The 19,783-nt window shown below is 39.8% G+C and overlaps 3 protein-coding genes across 3 annotated transcripts; 2 read left to right on the forward strand and 1 right to left on the reverse strand.

Annotated features, from left to right (window-relative positions):
• Positions 1–2,305: 2,305 nt before the first annotated feature.
• LOC106401248 (protein TRANSPARENT TESTA 9) lies at positions 2,306–7,526 on the forward strand. The gene is made up of 21 exons (XM_048762479.1): positions 2,306–2,727; positions 2,917–2,968; positions 3,047–3,123; positions 3,203–3,336; positions 3,450–3,546; positions 3,615–3,672; positions 3,744–3,852; positions 3,952–4,075; positions 4,159–4,345; positions 4,504–4,817; positions 4,943–5,031; positions 5,114–5,184; positions 5,335–5,445; positions 5,536–5,601; positions 5,712–5,849; positions 5,931–6,036; positions 6,121–6,192; positions 6,300–6,358; positions 6,466–6,625; positions 6,702–6,874; positions 6,968–7,526. The coding sequence occupies exons 1-21, from the start codon at positions 2,675–2,677 to the stop codon at positions 7,280–7,282; spliced, it is 2,565 nt and encodes an 854-aa protein (XP_048618436.1). The 5' UTR covers positions 2,306–2,674; the 3' UTR covers positions 7,283–7,526.
• Positions 7,527–7,668: 142 nt separating this feature from the next.
• On the reverse strand, positions 7,669–9,891 carry LOC106400456 (microfibrillar-associated protein 1A). Its single transcript, XM_013840815.3, has one exon. The coding sequence runs from the start codon at positions 9,685–9,687 to the stop codon at positions 8,389–8,391; it is 1,299 nt and encodes a 432-aa protein (XP_013696269.2). The 5' UTR covers positions 9,688–9,891; the 3' UTR covers positions 7,669–8,388.
• Positions 9,892–10,413: 522 nt separating this feature from the next.
• On the forward strand, positions 10,414–14,477 carry LOC106398112 (helicase-like transcription factor CHR28). Its single transcript, XM_022701134.2, has one exon. The coding sequence runs from the start codon at positions 10,694–10,696 to the stop codon at positions 12,395–12,397; it is 1,704 nt and encodes a 567-aa protein (XP_022556855.2). The 5' UTR covers positions 10,414–10,693; the 3' UTR covers positions 12,398–14,477.
• The last annotated feature ends 5,306 nt before the right edge of the window (positions 14,478–19,783 follow it).

Consider the following 19,783-nt stretch of genomic DNA (forward strand, 5'->3'; position numbering starts at 1 on the left):
TTTGGCCTCTTGTGAAGAGCATGATCTCAGTTTCTTGGCTTCCTATGAATCCATCCAATAAGCCAATAAAAATCTATCTTTCCTCTGGTGCGGTCTCGTTTAACATCAGAGTTTCGTCTGCGAGTAGATTGTCTACATTTGCAGAAAAATCAACAGCATAGAAGAATTCAAGATAACCAACATAATGAGATTGCGACTGTTGACTATGGCACAAGCGGAGAGGATCAATGAAACTGCTGATATGTATATTATTTTAGTTTTCGGCAAGGAAATAATTTCATTTGATGTCGAAACAAATTTATAAAGTCACTACTAAACCTAATTATTACAAAAACAAATTTGTGCCATATACTAAAAACTAGCTAAGAAGTTAAGTTGACGATGGTTTTTTAAAACCTTTACTCGCTAACAGATTAGTAGTCCATTATTTTTTCACATGTAATGCAAATGTTACGCATCACTATCATATTTTATATATAAAACTATTCTAATTTACATCGCTTTATAAAAACCCAGAACTTTTCTTGACAGCTCTGAATCCATTGCCATCACATCTGGATATTATTTAAAAATTCTAAAAAATGATTAAATACAGTTTTGACCACATTTATTCATGAACAAAATTTGGTGTGCACAGAAACAGGGACCAGGTGCAAGCGTATGTAATGAAAAACAAGAATTCTAGAATCTGATGAACATATTGAGATACTCTTTATACATTTAATGATACTACAATTAGAATGATATAGACAAAATTAGGTTGCATAGCTTTTAGCAGTTTGGAACATGTGCGTTGCGTTGTTGTCAGTTTTATCTGCTGAAATAGGTTCTTGGAGAAAAGAGACGGCGAGGGGAAAACATTCCTGAATACCCTTGGTAAAGCAAGACTGTGGATGGAGCGGTACTCAGGCATGATGAATCCTTCTCTCTCCTCCCTATTCCAGGTTTTTGATCCGCCATTGAACGTCCCATACTACACCAATTTACCAAATCCCCACAGACTTCTTCTTGCTGGGACTTCTGGGTGAGCAATGGAGACCGGGAGGCTAATGAGCATGTTTGAGTTGATAGAGAGCTTACTTAGATTGTTAAGCTCAAATCCAATTGAGTCTGGTAATCTGATGAGTTTGTTAAAGTTTTGCATTAAGTTCTTCCAAAGACCTGATAAAATCATAGAAAGTGAAGCATGTAAAAACATGTTTTCTTTGTTTTTGTTTGGGGTGTTGTGGGAGTTTTGTGAAAGTTATTGGGTCAAACCTGCAATGTTTGATAGATTTTCGGAGAGAAACAAGAAAGTATTAATAAGAGTATATAATACCAAAGGTTTTTTATTCAAAACTATTTAAAAGAATTTGGTCACTGATAAATCTCAAAGGCAAATCTCCAAAATAGCATATTTCTAAGTTTATATCACAAAAATAGCACTCAAAAACTAAAATGACCAAAATAACACCTTTCTAAGTTTATCCTTTGAAAATTTTAATTTTTTTATTTTTCAAAATTTGAAATCTTATCCCAAAACCTCATTTCTCAACTCTAAACCCTAAACCCTAAACTCTAAACCCTAAACCCTAAACTCTAAACCCTAAACCCTAAACCCTAAACTCTAAACCCTAAACCCTAAACCCTAAATCCTAAACCCCACCCTTTAACTCTAAACCCTAAGTTTGTGACTTTTGATAAAACATTAAGTGCTATTTTTGTGACTTTTGACCTTGAGTGCTAGTTTGGGAACAAAAACTTGATTTAGTGCTATTTTTGTCATTTTCTCAAATCTCAATACTCTTAGTTTTTTTTGGTCAAATCTCAATACTTTTCTAAAATTGTATAATACCAAAACTTTTGATTCAAATACTACAGCCGACAATTCTACCTACGTTATAAAGATTTGCGTCTGACTGCATTATCCTAAACCGTCCTATGAAATCATTCATGTCTGATTCTGAGCCGCCTTATAAAATCTATTTTCTGACGGTAATTAAAAACATTTTTTCTAATATTCTGCATAATTCGCGTTTTCTGTGGATTAAAATCTATACCTATCGGTGTAGAAGCATTAATGAATGAATGTTTGGTTAAACTACTTGATCAAAAGGGTTTACAAAAACTAATTAAAGTTAAGAGTTGATTTTCTTTAAGATTTATTATTACTATTATTCAAAATTATAACTATAAAATATAATGTATAATTTCCATACCTAGTCATCTTTGAATACGAAGGAAGCTGTGTGACGTGGCGGGGTCTAAAGCTCTCTATCATTGCTTCCATCGGTCGCGAAAAAATAAATGATTTTCCCCGAAGTAAATGCGAAAACCGGATCTTCAACTAAAAGATTCCCTCTTTGTATTCGAGATTGAACCCGACCCGGATCCGAATTTCAGTATTTGACCCAACCCAACTTCGGTGCTTGCTTCTCTTCTATTCGGCAAACTCCGTCAACAATTTAACCGGAACATCTCAAAGCGTTCGTGAAATAGTTTTAAATACTGATTGGCTGGGTTGTCGATTTTGTATGAGTTGGCTGTCGGTGAAACGATCCGACCCGGGAGTGGAATCGGATATCATCATCAGGACCTCTAATCGAGAAGCAATTTATGGAATTAGGGCTTTTTGCGGGAGTGAAGGATTGATCCATAGAAGAAGAAGAAGAGGGGATTGATCTGAACAACAATCATGTGGTTCTCCTTCTTAAGACCCAGAGATCGTTTCTCCTTGCTCGAACTCAGGTTTTTAATTTCTGATCCTCTGTTTCCTTTACTTCCAATCAAACTCTTATGTGTTAAAACATTGTTTCTTAGAATTGGCAGTTAACATCTATTTAGTTAGGGTTGAATCTCTGATTGACTATTCTTGATCTTAGTGCACAACATTATATGCCTCAATAAGCATAAGTGTGTTTCATTTTTTTTGTGTAGGCATCTCACTGACCAGTTGACGAAAATTCAGATAGTGAACGACACCAATAAGGTCTGGCATAAGCTCTTTCATTTTATTTTTCTTTTAAGTTTTTGATCTTTTTTTTTCTGTTACATTATGATTATGAAGGACTTGGTTGTGGAGGCACTGAGATCAATCGCGGAGATATTAACTTATGGCGATCAGCATGACCCCTCATTCTTTGAGTCAGTCTTCTCTCTGTCCAACACCCTTAATTTCCTATTAGCAGATTGCTTTTATTATTATAGCCGTTTTGTTGCGCAGATTTTTTATGGAGAAGCAAGTCATGGGAGAGTTTGTACGTATACTGAGGGTTAGCAAAACAGTTACAGTTTCTGTCCAGTTGTTGCAAACCATGAGTATTATGATCCAGAACCTCACTAGTGAACAAGCCATCTGTGAGCTCCATCATTTTCTCTTTTTTCAAAATCTCATGACTATATATATATATATATATATATACTCTATTTATGATTTTTTTTTTTTTTTTTTGGAAACTCACTCACTGCAGACTACTTGTTCAGTAACGAATATGTAAACTATTTGATAACATATACATTTGACTTCCAACATGAAGAGCTTCTATCTTACTACATATCCTTCCTAAGGTACATTTTTCTGATGATTGTTATCTCGACCTATCGAACTGTATCTGATAACTCTTTCTTTATTGTAGAGCTGTTAGTGGGAAACTCAACAAGCATACAATATCGTTGCTTCTCAAGACTGAGAACGTGAGTATTCTTTATGTCCTTCATGGATAGTTTATTCTGCCATATTTTTAATTCTGCGTTTCTGCTTCTAGGATGTTGTAGTTTCTTTTCCCCTTTATGTCCAAGGCATACAATTTGCATTTCATGAGGAGAACATGATACGCACTGCAGTTCGTGCCCTGACTCTTAATGTATATCACGGTAAAAGTCATTTATTATACTTCTTTTGTTACTTGTATGATTAAAAATACCGAGAGCTTTTAGCATCTTTCTCTGATGCCCTTTAGTTTGTTTTTGCAGTTGGCGACGAATCTGTGAATGATTATGTAGTTAGTCAACCACACACCGAGTACTTTTCAAAATTAGTTTCGTTTTTCCAAAGGCAGTGCATGGATCTAAGCGCAATGGTGTTGAACACGCTAAAGTAAGGTTCAGTGAATTTTAAGAGCTTGTAGAATTTTTTTCATTTCTTCTCACAACCACCTTCCTGTTTTATCTTCGGTAAAGGAGCCCATCCCCAGAATCGGGGGGAAAACTGTTTTCTGCCGTTGATGGGATTGAGGACACATTGTACTACTTTAGTGATGTTATCTCTGCTGGCATACCTGATATCGAGAGGCTTGTAACTGATCACATTCTCCAGCATCTAACTCTCCCACTTCTTCTCCCCTCTCTCTGCTCTGAGGCTGTAAATGTACAAACTATCACCTTTTCATCTTAATTTCCTTTTCAGCGTTGAATTATATTTTTCCTGATTTGCTACTTTTGTTAGCCTTGTTAGTTTTGAGTATCTCCGAAAGTACCATCTCTTATTTCAGTAAAACATTGTTTTGTTTTTTGTTGTTGATTCAGGATTTATCAGTGGATCCTGTCACTTCTCTCTATCTGATTTGCTGCATCCTCCGGATAGTTAAAATAAAAGATTTGGCAAATATAACTGCTGCTACTCTTTTCTGCCCTGTTAAGGCTTTCATTTCAAGTTCGCTAGTAAAACCTAATAGTAGCCTGGCTCCTGAACGCCCTAGATTTGGGAATGGTCATCCAGACAATGGTGTTGCTGAGGAAGCAGATCAACAGTGTTCAAGCACTGAAGTCTTGAATGAGGATGGAGATTGCAATGAAAATACTACGAAAACTACCTTCAACAATTCGCATATTACATTTAGGTAACATGTTAGCTTAATAAAACCTGCATGAAGTTGATATAGTTACTTTTTACTTTCCTTAAGCTGTGTATGTATGATGATGTCTTAATATTTTTTCTATCTCTTATTCTTTTTGTTACTACTAGGGAGACTTTACTTCAATATATTTCTGAGGGAGATGATGTGCAAGCTCAGGGTTCCTTGTTTGTGCTAGCCACTTTGTTGCAGACAAAAGGTATTTGCAGTGGTGTTGTTGGTGCAGATTCTTCAGTCTTGCCTTTTTCTGGTTTTGATGTTTTTACATTCTCTTTCGATAGAACTTGAAGAGTCTGTGCTAGATGCTTTCGGCATTCTTCCTCAGCGTAAGCAGCACAAAAAACTTCTACTGGTGAGTTTCTGTCAAGGCAAATTGTATCTGCATGGAGCCTGTTACTAATACTTTTTTTTTTTTGCATGGATCAAAAAATATCCTGTACTTATTGGGTAGCCCCATCTTTATCTTATTGAAAACTTAATTTGGTAGTGTTACCTCTGACAGCAATCTTTGGTTGGGGAGGACTCTGGTGAAGAACAACTGTTTTCACCGCAAAATGGATCTATGAGAGATGGCTTAACTAGCGAACTTGATTGGTGTCTACGGAAGCTGGAGGTACGTCTCTGCATCTCTTAAAATGTCTTCCCTTCCGTCTCTTTGGTCTTGTGTTATACGGTCATTGACTTATTCAAGTAACTTTAACAGGAGCAGTTTGGAGTTTGCTGTTCATTGCATGGGGCGGCAATGTGCCCCCGTGTACATAGACATCAGGTAATATTATGAATTGTTGTAGTTGTTTCTGAAATTTCATCTGCTAAAGCCTAGGTCCTTTTTCATCACATTGCAAAAGTTATTGTCTTGAATTAAAAAATGTGGTGTAGGTGGTGGATGCATTGGTGAGTCTTCTCTGCCGTGAAAACATATCTGCAGAAACATTATGGGATGGAGGATGGCTTTTACGCCAATTGCTTCCTTATAGCGAGGCAGAATTTAATCGCAAACATCTCAAGATGCTGAATGTATGTTTCTTTCTTCTGTTTGATATTGTTTCTGTCTTTCTCCCTCCTGACCACTTACCAAGTTCCTGCTGATATCATCAGGATTCATACGAGAAATGCAAAGATGCACTAACCCAGGAGATCAAAGGTACATGGCCTGATCTACTCATCAGGGTACTGCTTGATGAATGGAAAAAATGCAAAAAAGGCAAGTAAATAAAGCAAAATGCGTTTGTATATGTTAGATTATAGTAAAGAGTGTATTCAATACCTTGTATCTTCTGTCTAACAGTGATCGAAGCTCCATCCCCTCAAAAAGAGCCTAAATCTGTTATTCTCCAGCTGGATAGATCCGCTTGTAATGGTAGAGTCTTTGTTTTACATATTGCGCTGGCTAGCTGATAATAAATGTTGAATGATATCATTGTGTTTGCATACCAGCATACCAGTAACAACTGATTGTTTTTACAGAAAACACTGTTAGCGAATCATCATTCACAGCAGGTGAAAAATTGTGCGAGGTGGTAAAGGTTCGTCCATTATGTTCCCTTTAGGTTTATATGGAAAGTTCTTATCAGCGCTTGTCTTTAATGAATATGCTACAAACATCTGATAATGGAGCCCTTTACTCCTTAAGGTTTTTGTGCTTCTTCATCAACTCAAGATCTTCTCGCTTGGTAGGCCCTTGCCAGAGCAGCCTCCTATCCATCCTCCTGCCGACAGATCTGAAACGTCTCGTGCCACAACTGCTGGTTTGGACCTTACGGTCCCCAAACCTGGCACCGAAGTGAAGCTAGGTTAGTACGCGATGCTCTTATGCTTGCTTGCTTTGGTACTACATCAATAATTAGTTGAAAATTTCTATCGGTGCAGTTGATGCTGTACCCTGTAGGATAGCTTTTGAAAGAGGAAAGGAGCGCAATTTCTCGTTTCTAGCATTATCATCATCATCCGGTGTGTCTGGGTGGATTGTCCTTGCTGAAGAATCACTTTTGAAGCCAGATCATGGAACCGTCCGTGTTACCGCACCTTTAGCCGGCTGCAATGTACATACTCTCCTCTTTTAACGAAACTGCTTTGTAAAAAAATCACACACAAGGACATGTATAATTGATGTTTTTTTTTTTGTTGGTTTTCAGCCGCGAATAGATGAAAAGCACCCAAAATGGCTACACTTGAGAATCCGACCATCGACGTTACCTTTCTTGGATCCAACAAAGCGAGGAGTCTATGAGAAGCTCAAGTCAAAAGGCCTAGTAGACGGGAGATGGACATTAGCATTCAGAGACGATGACTCTTGTAGCTCTGCTTGCTCAATGGTTTTACACGAGATCGATCTACAATGCAGAGAGGTTGAAAGAAGGTTAAAGTCATTGTTTGACCTTGACAGAAACCAGCAAGATCAATCAAACGTTACTTCACATGCATTCTCTTCATCAACTTCTTCCAGCTGATGTCATTTTGCATTGAATTCTAAATGAATTTATGAATGCACTCTTAGAGCAGTTTCCATGATTCTTTCATATCTCTGCAATTTTTTGTTTGTTTTGTTTTGTTTATTTTCTTCTTCCTCTTTGGAATGGCTTTAAATGTAATATCACTTGTATATTTGAATCAAATTTGTTACAGTTGACCATCTGGAGGGAATAGATGACAAGAGGGAGAGGATGAAAGAATTGCTCACCTATTCACTATTAAGTTTCACTTGCCACCTATGAACTGTGTATTTGAATCAAATTTGTTACACCCATTCACCATATGTCTGAGGAATCTAAGTGTTTGTTTTCACTTATGTTCATCTTTTATCGGTATTTTTTGTTTGTTTTACATGCAATTACTATGTCTGACATTGCAAGTGTCATCTTGACCTGTTGAAACGTTTGCATATGTGAAGAACAGGTGGGAGAAGAGTTCATGGGGTCGGAAGCTAATAGTGCAGAAGAGAAGAGCTGCCCTCAATGAGATTGATAGGTTCAAGATCATGTTGGCCAAAATCCAGGTCAGTGTCCATCTCTGTTTTACTGCAACGAGTGATCCCTCATCTGCCATACTCGGAAGATAGATAGATGTTAGATCAATTAACTTGTTATATCTTAGGAGAAATGTCAAACCTCAAAACTAGTTACATGTTTCTAATGCTAATGCTAATAAACTCAGTTATTTACCTGTCTTACTTAAATCACTCAATTCAATAGATTTTCATGTGTTGTAATTGTGTTGTGAGGCAGGAGCTTGCAAAGCTCAAGAAAGAGATCACCGCTTTGATGTTTTTCTAGAAGATCATACAACATCAGTTTTATCTTTGGTACAAGTTTGAACAGTTTTGCAAATGATAGCTCAGAACTTGAAACCTTTTTAATGGTTTTAAGAAATTTATTGCCCTCTTTTGAATTTGTTATCTGAATAAAAAAAAAACAAAAACAAAGTGAATATTAGGTTGAAACTATAAACTGATAGCAGAGACTGTAGAGCATTCTTAGTTCACAAAACTCAACAATAAGTAAAATTCTAAAGATGTTCTTTACTTGAAACTCAATCAGATGTTGGTGTGGTTTAGGTCTCACCAAGCTTTCATCCTCTTGCTACCCTTTGGTCTTGCAATAGGAGCATCCATGGCTGTCATTCTCTTATTGTACTTTTGTCGTAGAAAAACATTAGAAACCCAAGGGTCACTCCAATCTTTTGTTTCATCTTTTTTGTTTTTGCCACCATATGTTGTATCCTCTTTGACAAGGTGAGTCCACTTAGTTCCTCCACTCCGACCAAATTTCTTCACCTGCATGACTTCTCGCAGAACTGACTTGTCCAGCTTATCTACTCCTGTTGGAGCAGAGTAATCGCGCTGATATATATCATCTGTTTCATCAGATCCTTGCTCTTGGAAGTAGGCACCCTTGTGGTAGTATCTTTGCATAAACTTCCACTTGTTTTTCGGTTTTTCTGATGATGATGGCTTGGGATTGTTATCCCTCCCACATTCTTTCCTCTCCTCTTCTGTCATGTTCCTCAACTTGTCTACCTCTTCCTTCTCTCTCAACATAGCTCCCCTTGCTTCTTTCTCTCTCTTGATCTTACCAAGTTCCCTTGTCTTCCAAGCTTCGTACTCTTCAGCTTCATTGGTCTCATCATCAGTCTCAACATCTCCAAGATCTGCTTCTTCTTCCAGTTGCACGTTCTTGCGTCTCTCTTCCTCTTTTCTGACTTCCGCAACCACTATTGCCTTGGTCTCAATCTTCCTCATCTCAAGTTTCTTCTTTGCTAGTTCCTCAAGAGCTTCTTCTTCAGCCTCCATCCTCTCACGTTCTGCTATTGTCTCCCTAACAGCTTTAGGCACAAAGACAGGTTTCATCATGTATATACCGAACATCTCGTATTCTGAATCAGTCTCGTACTCTGACTCCTCTTCCTCTTGCACCTCTTCTTCATCTTCATCTTCTAGAGGAGGCATTAGATCAGCCTCCTCTCGAGTTCTTTTAAGATTCTTTTCTCTAATTCTGCTTCTTCTTTCTTCCAGTGCATCTACATCTTCTTCCTCCTTTTCTTGATTCCTCAACTCTTCTTCTTCTGTAGACACAACCTCAGCCGCCTCTCTAACTCGCCGATGATCAGCTCTAACTTGACCTAAACGGCGTAGCCTTGGATCATCATTCTTATTCCTCTCCAACTCATCATCCAAGACATCAACCTTCTTCTTCTTGTGCTTCCCAACATGATCATCATCATCATCATCATGATCTTCCTTGGCCCACTCGGGAGCTTTTCCAGGCCAATATCTCCCCACTCTAGTCTGACCAATCCCACCTTGTAGTTTTGCCCTAGTCGCTAGTGCAACATCTCTAACTCCTGCTGTGACCGACATCTTTTGCACAATCAAACTCAGTTTAATGTCTTTACTCAGATAGAAACACAATGACAAGAAACTCAGTTTATATTGCCAACGAAAGCCCTAATCTCGAAACTGGGTGAAACGTTAACTCAGTTTAGAAAATCTGAAAGGTCGTATGATTTGTTCTCATATGTGCATTACGTATATTTATAGCTAAAAATTTTATCCTGATTAAAAAGCAATTGTTAGAAAGGAAATTTAACTAGGACAAATCTCCAAAATAGCACATTTCTAAGTTTATATCACAAAAATAGCACTCCAAAACTAAAATGACCAAAATAGCAACTTTCTAAGTTTAGCCTTTAAAAATTTTAATTTTTTTATTTTTCAAAATTTGAAATCTTATCCCCAAAACCTCATTTCTCAACTCTAAACCCTAAACCTTAAACTCTAAACCCTAAACCCTAAACCCTAAACTCTAAACCCTAAACTCTAAACTCTAAACCCTAAACCCTAAACTCTAAACCCTAAACCCTAAACCCTAAACCCTAAATCCTAAACCCCACCTTTTAACTCTAAACCCTAAGTTTGTGACTTTTGATAAAACATTAAGTGTTATTTTTGTGACTTTTGACCTTGAGTGCTAGTTTGGGAATAAAAATTTGATTTAGTGCTATTTTTGTCTTTTTCTCATTTAACTAATCAATTCCTATTTTCTTATTGGATACTGAACGTGATTTCCTTTTTCTAAGGGTTACGTTTTTTCTTTTTATTTTATTTTTATACTTAAAAGATAAATACGTAGTTGATTTCTTGTCGGTCAAGGAACCTTTCCTTTTCCCTAACTTATGGGGTTTAGGAATTATCTGTGAGCGTGTTTAAAAAAAAAAAGGAATTATCTGCGAGTTTCACAAGAAAAAAAAAGGGAATTTTCTGTGTTATTTGTCAATATATAAAGTCAAAAAGTAAGATCTTATGTAAGCTATAAAATTCTTTGCTTTGGTCCAAAAACGCAACCCTAAAACATCATCAAGAGGCGATGAATTATCCAATCTACATTAGTTCAAGTAGCGATGATGAAGAAGACGACGTTCAAGAGCCCACTAATAGTCAACAACCTGTGACGACCATCGTTAATGATGAGAGACGTATCTATCAAGCTGCGTTACAAGATCTGAATCAACCCAAAACCGAAAAAGACTTGCCTCACGGTGTTCTTTCGGTTCCTCTCATGAGGCATCAGAAGATTGCATTGGAATGGATGCGTCAGAAAGAAAGGAGTTACAATAACTGTCTGGGAGCGATATTAGCTGATGATCAAGGACTCGGTAAAACAATCTCGATCATTGCTTTGATCTTATTCCAAAAGTTGAAGTCACAATCACGGCGTGTGAAGAAAAGAAGTAGAAGATCTGGTGGTACATTAGTTGTTTGTCCAGCGAGTGTTGTAAAACAATGGGCTAAAGAGCTTGATGACAAGGTCTCTCCTCAACACAAGCTCTCTGTTTTGGTCTACCATGGTTCTAGAAGAACCAACGATCCTGTTGAGTTGGCAAAGTACGATGTTGTCGTGACGACTTACGCGCTTGTTACAAACGAAGTCCTTCAAACTCAAAGAAGATTCTCTGGAGCACTAGGGAGAGTTAGGTGGTCGAGGGTGGTTTTAGATGAAGCTCAGACAATAAAGAACCACAAAACACAAGTTGCAAGAGCATGTTCTAGTCTCAACGCCAAAAGGAGATGGTGTTTGTCCGGAACACCGATACAGAACGAGGTCATGGATCTTTTCAGCTACTTCAAGTTTCTCAGGTACCATCCATACGCTGAAATCTGTTCGTTTAGCAAAAGAATCATGGTCCCAATCAAAAACAACCGTCTCAGTGGTTACAAGAAGCTTCAAGCTGTTCTAAGAGCTATCTTGCTTCGCCGTACCAAAGGAACATTACTTGACGGGGAACCTATACTTCACCTCCCTCCAAAGACTATTAATCTGACTAAGGTTGATTTTTCTCCAGAGGAGTTTGCTTTCTACAAGAGGCTTGAAGCAAGTTCGCAATCAGAGTTCGAGGCCTATGCTGCTGCGGGAGCGGTCTACTCAAACTACGCTTACATTCTCGTGATGCTTTTAAGACTACGCCAAGCTTGTGACCATCCATGGCTTGTTAAAACATCGAGCGTCGAACGTGTGAACCAAAGCGTTTTTACATCCACGAAAATCAATGCCGTGATGAAGACTCTAGAGTCGCTTGGGAAGCAAGTCAAGACCCTGGTGTTCTCTCAGTGGACTGGTATGCTTGATTTGGTTGAGCATAGCTTTGTTAAAAGCGGTGTAACGTTCAGAAGACTAGACGGTACAATGTCTCTAGTAGCAAGAGACAAAGCTGTGAAAGAGTTCAACAATGATCCAAGTGTGCAAGTGATGCTGATGTCTCTTAAAGCTGGAAACCTAGGATTGAATATGGTGTCTGCAAGTCATGTGATAATATTGGATCTTTGGTGGAATCCAACAACGGAAGATCAAGCTATTGATAGAGCTCATAGGATTGGACAGACTCGGGCTGTTACTGTGACTCGTATAGCTATCAATAATACTGTTGAGGATAGGATTTTGGCTCTTCAGGAGACGAAAAGGATAGTGGTTGCTTCTGCGTTGGGTGAAGATTCTGGTGAACTATCTGCGACTAGACTAACAGAGCAAGATCTTGGATTTTTGTTTTTTGGTGTCAAGCAGGAACATATATGAAATTTAGCTATATAGGAAGATCTTGGGTTTTTGTTTTTTTTTTTGGTGTAAAACAAGATTTTGATTTGGATGTTTTACATTAATATTTATGGTGATTTTCTATTCAATAATTAGTTTTTAAATTTCCCTTTTTATATGAGTTTAAGAGCTTTCTTTTTTTCTTATACATACCTATTTATGAGTTTTAAAATAACAAATGAATCTTCCAAAAATAACTTAATCTTTAAGAGAGATTAGCCTAAAAAAGTAAGCTTTTTAGTTCATATCAATTTCATACAGCCTGAGTCATTTTCATCTAAGGGGAAATGCGTCAAAGCATCACAAGAGGAAGCATCAGATCACCGCGTTATCCATGGACATGAAGTACTCGGAAACCCGATTATCTTTTTTTAGATTAGCCCTGTTCTTTTGATAGACGCTGAATCTAGCGTCAGCGGTTCCGAATACTTCATCCTCAAGAATCTAGCGTCAACTGCAATAGACGCTGAATCAAACCGTAACCGTAAAAATAGTCGCCGCCGTGAGTTGTAACTGCCGCTAGATTTTTTAGCGATCAATTAACATCCGAAATCTAACTGATATAACCAAAATATGGATCACTCTTTCGGTATGGTTGATATGAACTCAGATCCGAGGGGATTGAGAACTGATGGATCGAGGGGTGACACTAAGGGTTGCGGAATAGCTCAAAGATACTACCAGAGATTCGAAGGTTGCCGGATGTGACGCACCGGTCCAATACAACGAAGTGGTTCGCTTGGAGATGACCTCACCAAGAGAAGTATGAATGTTCTAAGCAAAGAACAATGAGAGAAGACTCAAAAATAAGCAAAAGAAAATCGATGTTCCCTTTTTATTAAGGGGATCATCACATACTTATAAGGTTTGTGAGTCAAAGAAACATAAAGACATTTGTGGGAAAAGACAACATAGAAAATAGAAATGAATGAAAACAAGACATAGAATTTCGAAATTTGACTAAGACTGGTCAAGGTGCGGATTCTTATGTTGACTGGTCGAGATTCATAAAGATGTCCAGGTTCATTCTGTGGTGATCAGGTCGTCCGCGGTAAGGAGCAGGACGGACGTAAGGCTGCCCGCATGGTTGATCGTCGATGATCCATGAACGGATGAAGAGATAGCTCGACCCAAATCTTCAGAGAGCTTAAGTATCCTTCCTTTGGAGTAGTTGGAAGCATCGATCATCATGAAATCATCAAAGTGGTTGGAAATGTCGTGATCAGCCTGATCCGGGCGTGCGGTACGTCCCAAACGGGCCAGGAAAGACAGGCTAAGTCCGGAATCTGATTCTTCTCAATGATCATGGGTTCTGGCTTGACTGTTGGCTCTAGAATGGCGAATGGGCCGGGGAAGAACGCCTGTGGTTAGGCTGATTCGGTCATCAGGTCGTGGATCCATCCTTAGGTCACGTCTGGGTACACGCGGGTCGATCCGGTACACGGCTCTGTCCGTTGATCTGGTACGGCTGAATGGCTGAACCTCAGCTGGACTGATCTGATCGTCCTGGTCACCATGCTGAGTCTGCTCCACTTCCTGGTCCAGGTCCTGGGTTCTATCATTCCCTCCCTCTTCAAAAGGATTTGACCACAAATCCGGATCATCTGCGCAAAAAGGAGATAAATCAGAAACATTAAAACTTGAAGAGATATCATACTTACCCTGAAGATCAAGCAGGTAAGCATTGTCATGGAGTTTCCTGAGAATCTGGAATGGACCATCGACCCGAGGCATGAGTTTGGACTTCCTTTGTTCCGGGAATCATTCCTTCCTCAAGTGGACCCAAACAAGATAACCTTCCTGGAAGATCACTTCTTTCCTTTTCTTGTCTGCAAGTCGTTTGTAGCCCTCGGTCTTGGCTTCAATGTTGGCCCGGACCTGTTCATGCAGCTTCTTGATCGTGTCCACCTTCCTCTTGCCATCTGTACTAACTCGTTCACTCAAAGGCAAAGGTAAAAGATCAAGTGGAGACAAGGGATTAAATCCATAAACAACCTCAAAAGGAGAAAACTTAGTAGCTGAATGCAAAGCATGGTTATAAGCAAATTCAACATGAGGCAAACATTCTTCCCAAGTCCTAAGATTCTTTTTAACCAAAGATCTAAGAAAAGCAGACAAGGTTCGGTTAACTACTTCAGTTTGCCCATCAGTTTGCGGATGACAAGTTGTAGAGAACATCAATCAAGTACCTAGCTTAGACCACAAGGTCTTCCAAAAATAGCTAAGGAACTTAGAATCACGCTCAGAGACAATGGTCTTAGGCATTCCATGCTATCTAACAACTTCCTTAAAGAATAAATCTGCAACTTGCACAACATCATCAGTTTTGTGACAAGGAATGAAATGAGCCATTTTCGAGAACCTATCAACAACCACAAAGATAGAATCTCGTCCAGCTTTAGACCTAGGCAATCCAAGCACAAAATCCATAGAAATGTCTACCCAAGGATGAGAGGGAATGGGTAGAGCTGAGTACAAACCGTGGTGTGATGCTTTAGGCTTAGACTTCTTGCACACCACACATCGGCTACAGATACTCTCAACATATTTCATCAGGCTCGGCCAGTAGAAATGGTCATGAACCGCCTTGTAAGTCTTCTTGACACCAAAGTGTCCCATAAGCCCACCTCCATGAGCTTCCCTGAGAAACAACTCCCTCAAAGAACATTGGGGCACACACAAACGGTTATCAAAGAATAAGAAACCAGAATTTTGAAAGTATTTTACATAAGCAACCTTTGAGCATTTTCGAAAAATCTCTTTAATATCCCGATTAGAAGCATAAAGATCCTTGATAAATTCAAAGCCAAGCAATTTAGTTTCAAGGGCTGAGAGAAGAGTATACCTTCGAGACAATGCATCGGCCACAACATTCTCCTTACCTTGTTTGTACTTGATCACATATGGGAATGTCTCAATGAACTCCATCCAACGAGCATGCCTCTTGTTGAGCTTCTGCTGACCCTTAAGGTGTCTTAGAGACTGATGATTAGTGTGGATGATGAACTCCTTAGGCCAAAGATAGTGCTGCCACGTTTGAAGGGCCCTCACCATCGTATGCGGGGTAGTTGAGCATGGCTCCTCCAAGCTTCTCACTGAAATAAGCCACTGGTTTTCCATCCTGCATCAACACAGCACCAATACCAACACCAGAAGCATCACATTCGATTTCAAAAGCTTTAGAAAAATCTGGAAATACAAGTAAAGGGGCGTGAGTCAACTTCCCTTTAAGGATTTCGAATGCTTCTTCCTGAGCTGGTCCCCATTTGAACCCCACGTTCTTCTTGATTACTTCAGTAAGAGGAGCTGCCAAGGTACTGAAGTTTTGAAAAAATCGCCTATAGAAGCCGGCAAGGCCATGGAAGCTTCTTACTTCACCAATGGTGGTCGGAATCGGCCAGTCCTGGATTGCTTGGACCTTCTGCTCGTACACTCTCAAGCCATCTGCACCTACAACAAAACCTAGAAAGACCACATGATCTGTGCCAAAAGAACACTTTCCAAGGTTAGCAAACAAACGTTCCTTTCTAAGGACTTCAAGAACAGATTTCAAGTGCTGTTTGTGCTCATCAAGGCTTTTGCTGTAAATAAGAATGTCATCAAAGTAAACCACAACAAAATGACCAATAAAAAACCTAAAGACATGATTCATTAGGCGCATGAAAGTACTAGGTGCATTAGTGAGACCAAAGGGCATGACAAGCCACTCATACAAACCTAGTTTTGTTTTAAAGGCCGTTTTCCATTCATCACCTTCTTTCATCCTAATCTGATGATAGCCACTTCTCAAATCTATCTTAGAAAAGTACTTAGAACCATGGATTTCATCAAGCATATCATCAAGACGAGGGATAGGATGTCGATACTTTACCGTGATGTTATTTATGGCCCGGCAGTCCTCACACATCCTCCAGGAGCCATCCTTCTTTGGTACAAGTAGAACAGGCACGGCACATGGACTGAGACTCTCTCTGATGTATCCCTTCTCAAGCAAGTCGTTGATCTGTTTCTGCAGCTCCTTGGTCTCGACCGGATTGGTGCGGTACGCTGGTCGGTTCGGTAGAGAGGCGCATGGGACAAGATCGATCTGATGCTCAATGCCTCTCACCGGTGGCAATCCTTTGGGATTTCCTTCTGGAAACACATCAGAATAATCCTGCAAGATACCTAAAAACTCACTCGGAATATCCGGTGCAAGGTCAGAAGAAGATGAGGCCAAGAGAGACTCTTTATAAATCAGTAAAAGAAATGGCTTTTGAGAGCAAAGAGACTTCCTTACCTGACTTTCTTTGACAAAGAAGTTGGAGTTTCTGGTACTGGTCTCAGGTTTATCAGCTTTAGAGTCTTGGTCTCTGTTCTTCTTAAGTTGGACCTGGTCTTGATGGACTTCCGAAGGCGACAAAGGCACCAAGGTGATCTTCTTTCCCTTATGATCAAATGAGTGCCGGTTTGTGAAACCATCATGCACTGCCTTCTTGTCAAATTGCCAAGGTCGGCCCAAGAGAACATGGAAAGCATCCATGGGAAGCACATTGCACACAACCTCATCCTCATATCGGCCAATGGAGAGTGGAACCGTGACTTGCTCCTTCACATACTGTTCTCCGGCCTCATTGAGCCACTACAACCTGAAAGGACGAGAAAGATGCCGAGTAACAAGCCCAAGTTTCTTTACAAGGGTGTCACTAGCCACATTAGTGCAACTACCTCCATCAATAATTAAAGAACAAACTTTATCAGAAATGAGACATCTAGAGTGAAAGAGATTCTCCCTTTGTTCTTTGTCATTGGATTTTGGTTGAACACTCAAGGCACGCCTAGTAACCAGTAGTGAACCATGGCTCGGCTCATCAAGAACATCCTCATCATAGATAGGATCAGAACTCTCCACAAAGGTCGAGCAAAACTCATTGATCACTCCATCGACCTCCTCATCAAAGATGGGATCAGTGGTGTCGTCCAAGACCTTCCTAGTAACAAGAAGGGATGAACCGGGAAGTCAAGTGCTTCTTCCTCATCATCATCATCATACACTGGTACGAGATCCTCCTTGTCTTCTCCAGATTCGACTTCTCCATTCTCCAAGAGCACCATCACCTTTTGGTTTGGACATCGGTTGGCATAGTGGCCAAGGCCATGACACCTAAAGCATTGGATGTCTCTGGTTCGTTTGGTAGCCTCTTCTTTCTTTTCTCTATCAACACGAGCAGGGACATTAGTCTTACAAGCTGTATTTGTTGTGGAAGAAGACTTACCCTTGTCTTGATAGTTTGGCTTGGAAGCAAAGGTCGGTTTAGTGAGACCCTTTCTCTTGACTTGTTGCTCGATCAGCACGGCCTTGTGTAGCATCTACTCCATGCTGTCATAGTCTTCCAGCTCCATGCGGTCTTGTATGTCCCGGTTGAGCCCGGTAAGAAATCTGGCCATGGTGGCGTCTAAGGGCTCTTCTACATCAGCTTTGATCATCAAGGTCTCCATCTCCTGGTGATAGTCCTCAACTGACTTAGAACCTTGAAGCAAACGCCTGAGTTTATGGTGTAGATCTCGGTGGTAGTGGTCGGGAACAAAGCGTCTCCGCATCAGCATGGAAAGCTCATCCCATGTATCAACTGGCGCCTCACCTGCTCTCCTCCTGCTAGTCACAACTCGATCATACCAGTTAATAGCATAGCCAGTAAACTCAGCAGCAACAAGTCTAATCTTTTTAATATCAGAAAAATTTTGACACTCAAACACAAGTTCAATTTTTCTTTCCCATTCAAGAAAAGCATCCGGATCATTTTTGCCATCAAAATTTGGAATTTTCAATTTCAAACCACCCAAGCCATCATTGGTTCTTTCATTTCTACCAAAAGGATTGACATCACCTCGATTTTGATGCCTAGGAACTCTCCTTGGACGGTTGATGGATCGATCATCATCATAAGACTCTTCTCGGATTTCTAGGTCGGACCGGCTGTTCCTCCTTGGATGGTCACGTCTGGTTCTGGTTTGTGACTGAGTTGGACGGCCCTGAAGTTCATCTAGCCTCTGATGGATCGCCTCCAAACCTGTATTCAACAAGTTAGACATAGAATCATTGAGAGCACGCATTTGCAAGTTAGATAATCCGGCATGTGAATTTCCGGGTCGGTTTCTTTCTTCTTCACTATCCATGGTTACCTGAAAAATTAAACAAGGTAGAGTTATATTAAAACCCTCACACACTCATGTGTTTATCCTCACCCACACACGTGTTTCACTCAATTTTAATCACACAAGAGAGTTCCTCCCAAAGTTCTAAGAGAGCAAACTAGATCACCCAATGAGCAAATTCAAGTGAACCACAAAAGATCAAGAGAGAAAGATAAGAGATTTAGAGGGGAACCCGCTTTAACCACCTCAAAGGCCGGATTTCTCTTCGGCCAGCAGGCTTTCTCTTCCACCACCACACCACAAACAAATCAAACTTTGGAATATCTTCTTTTTTTTTTTAATACTTTTCCTTTTTTTTATAGATCTTTTTTTTTTATATGGGGGTAATGAGGGGCCCGGGTTCAAGATAGATAAATAAGAAATTTAGATGAAGAATATGGAAGATGAGATGAAATGGATTGAAAAAAAAAGAGTTACCGAGAGAGTGGCTCTGATACCACTTGATAGAACCAAAATATGGATCACTCTTTCGGTATGGTTGATATGAACTCAGATCCGAGAGGATTGAGAACTGATGGATCAAGGGGTGACACTAAGGGTTGCGGAATAGCCCAAAGATACTACCAGAGATTCGAAGGTTGCCGGATGTGACGCACCGGTCCAACACAACGAAGTGGTTCGCTTGGAGATGACCTCACCAAGAGAAGTATGAATGTTCTAAGCAAAGAACAATGAGAGAAGACTCAAAAATAAGCAAGAAAATCGATGTTCCCTTTTTATTAAGGGGATCATCACATACTTATAAGGTTTGTGAGTCAAAGAAACATAAAGACATTTGTGGGAAAAGACAACATAGAAAATAGAAATGAATGAAAACAAGACATAGAATTTCGAAATTTGACTAAGACTGGTCAAGGTGCGGATTCTTATGTTGACTGGTCGAGATTCATAAAGATGTTCAAGTTCATTCTGTGGTGATCAGGTCGTCCGCGGTAAGGAGCAGGACGGACGTAAGGCTGCCCGCATGGTTGATCGTCGATGATCCATGAACGGATGAAGAGATAGCTCGACCCAAATCTTCAGAGAGCTTAAGTATCCTTCCTTTGGAGTAGTTGGAAGCATCGATCATCATGAAATCATCAAAGTGGTTGGAAATGTCGTGATCAGCCTGATCCGGGCGTGCGGTACGTCCCAAACGGACCAGGAAAGACAGGCTAAGTCCGGAATCGGATT

This window comes from Brassica napus, chromosome C7 (assembly GCF_020379485.1).
Source record: "Brassica napus cultivar Da-Ae chromosome C7, Da-Ae, whole genome shotgun sequence".
NCBI classification, from domain to species: Eukaryota; Viridiplantae; Streptophyta; class Magnoliopsida; order Brassicales; family Brassicaceae; genus Brassica; species Brassica napus.

Coding starts and splice junctions, on each gene's coding strand:
- LOC106400456 (XM_013840815.3), bottom strand. CDS start 9,687: ATGTCGGTCACAGCAGGAGTTAGAGATGTTGCACTAGCGACTAGGGCA.
- LOC106398112 (XM_022701134.2), top strand. CDS start 10,694: ATGAATTATCCAATCTACATTAGTTCAAGTAGCGATGATGAAGAAGAC.
- LOC106401248 (XM_048762479.1), top strand. CDS start 2,675: ATGTGGTTCTCCTTCTTAAGACCCAGAGATCGTTTCTCCTTGCTCGAA. Junction 2,728..2,916: donor TTCTCCTTGCTCGAACTCAG/GTTTTTAATTTC, acceptor TTTTTTGTGTAG/GCATCTCACTGACCAGTTGA. Junction 4,346..4,503: donor TCTGCTCTGAGGCTGTAAAT/GTACAAACTATC, acceptor TTGTTGATTCAG/GATTTATCAGTGGATCCTGT.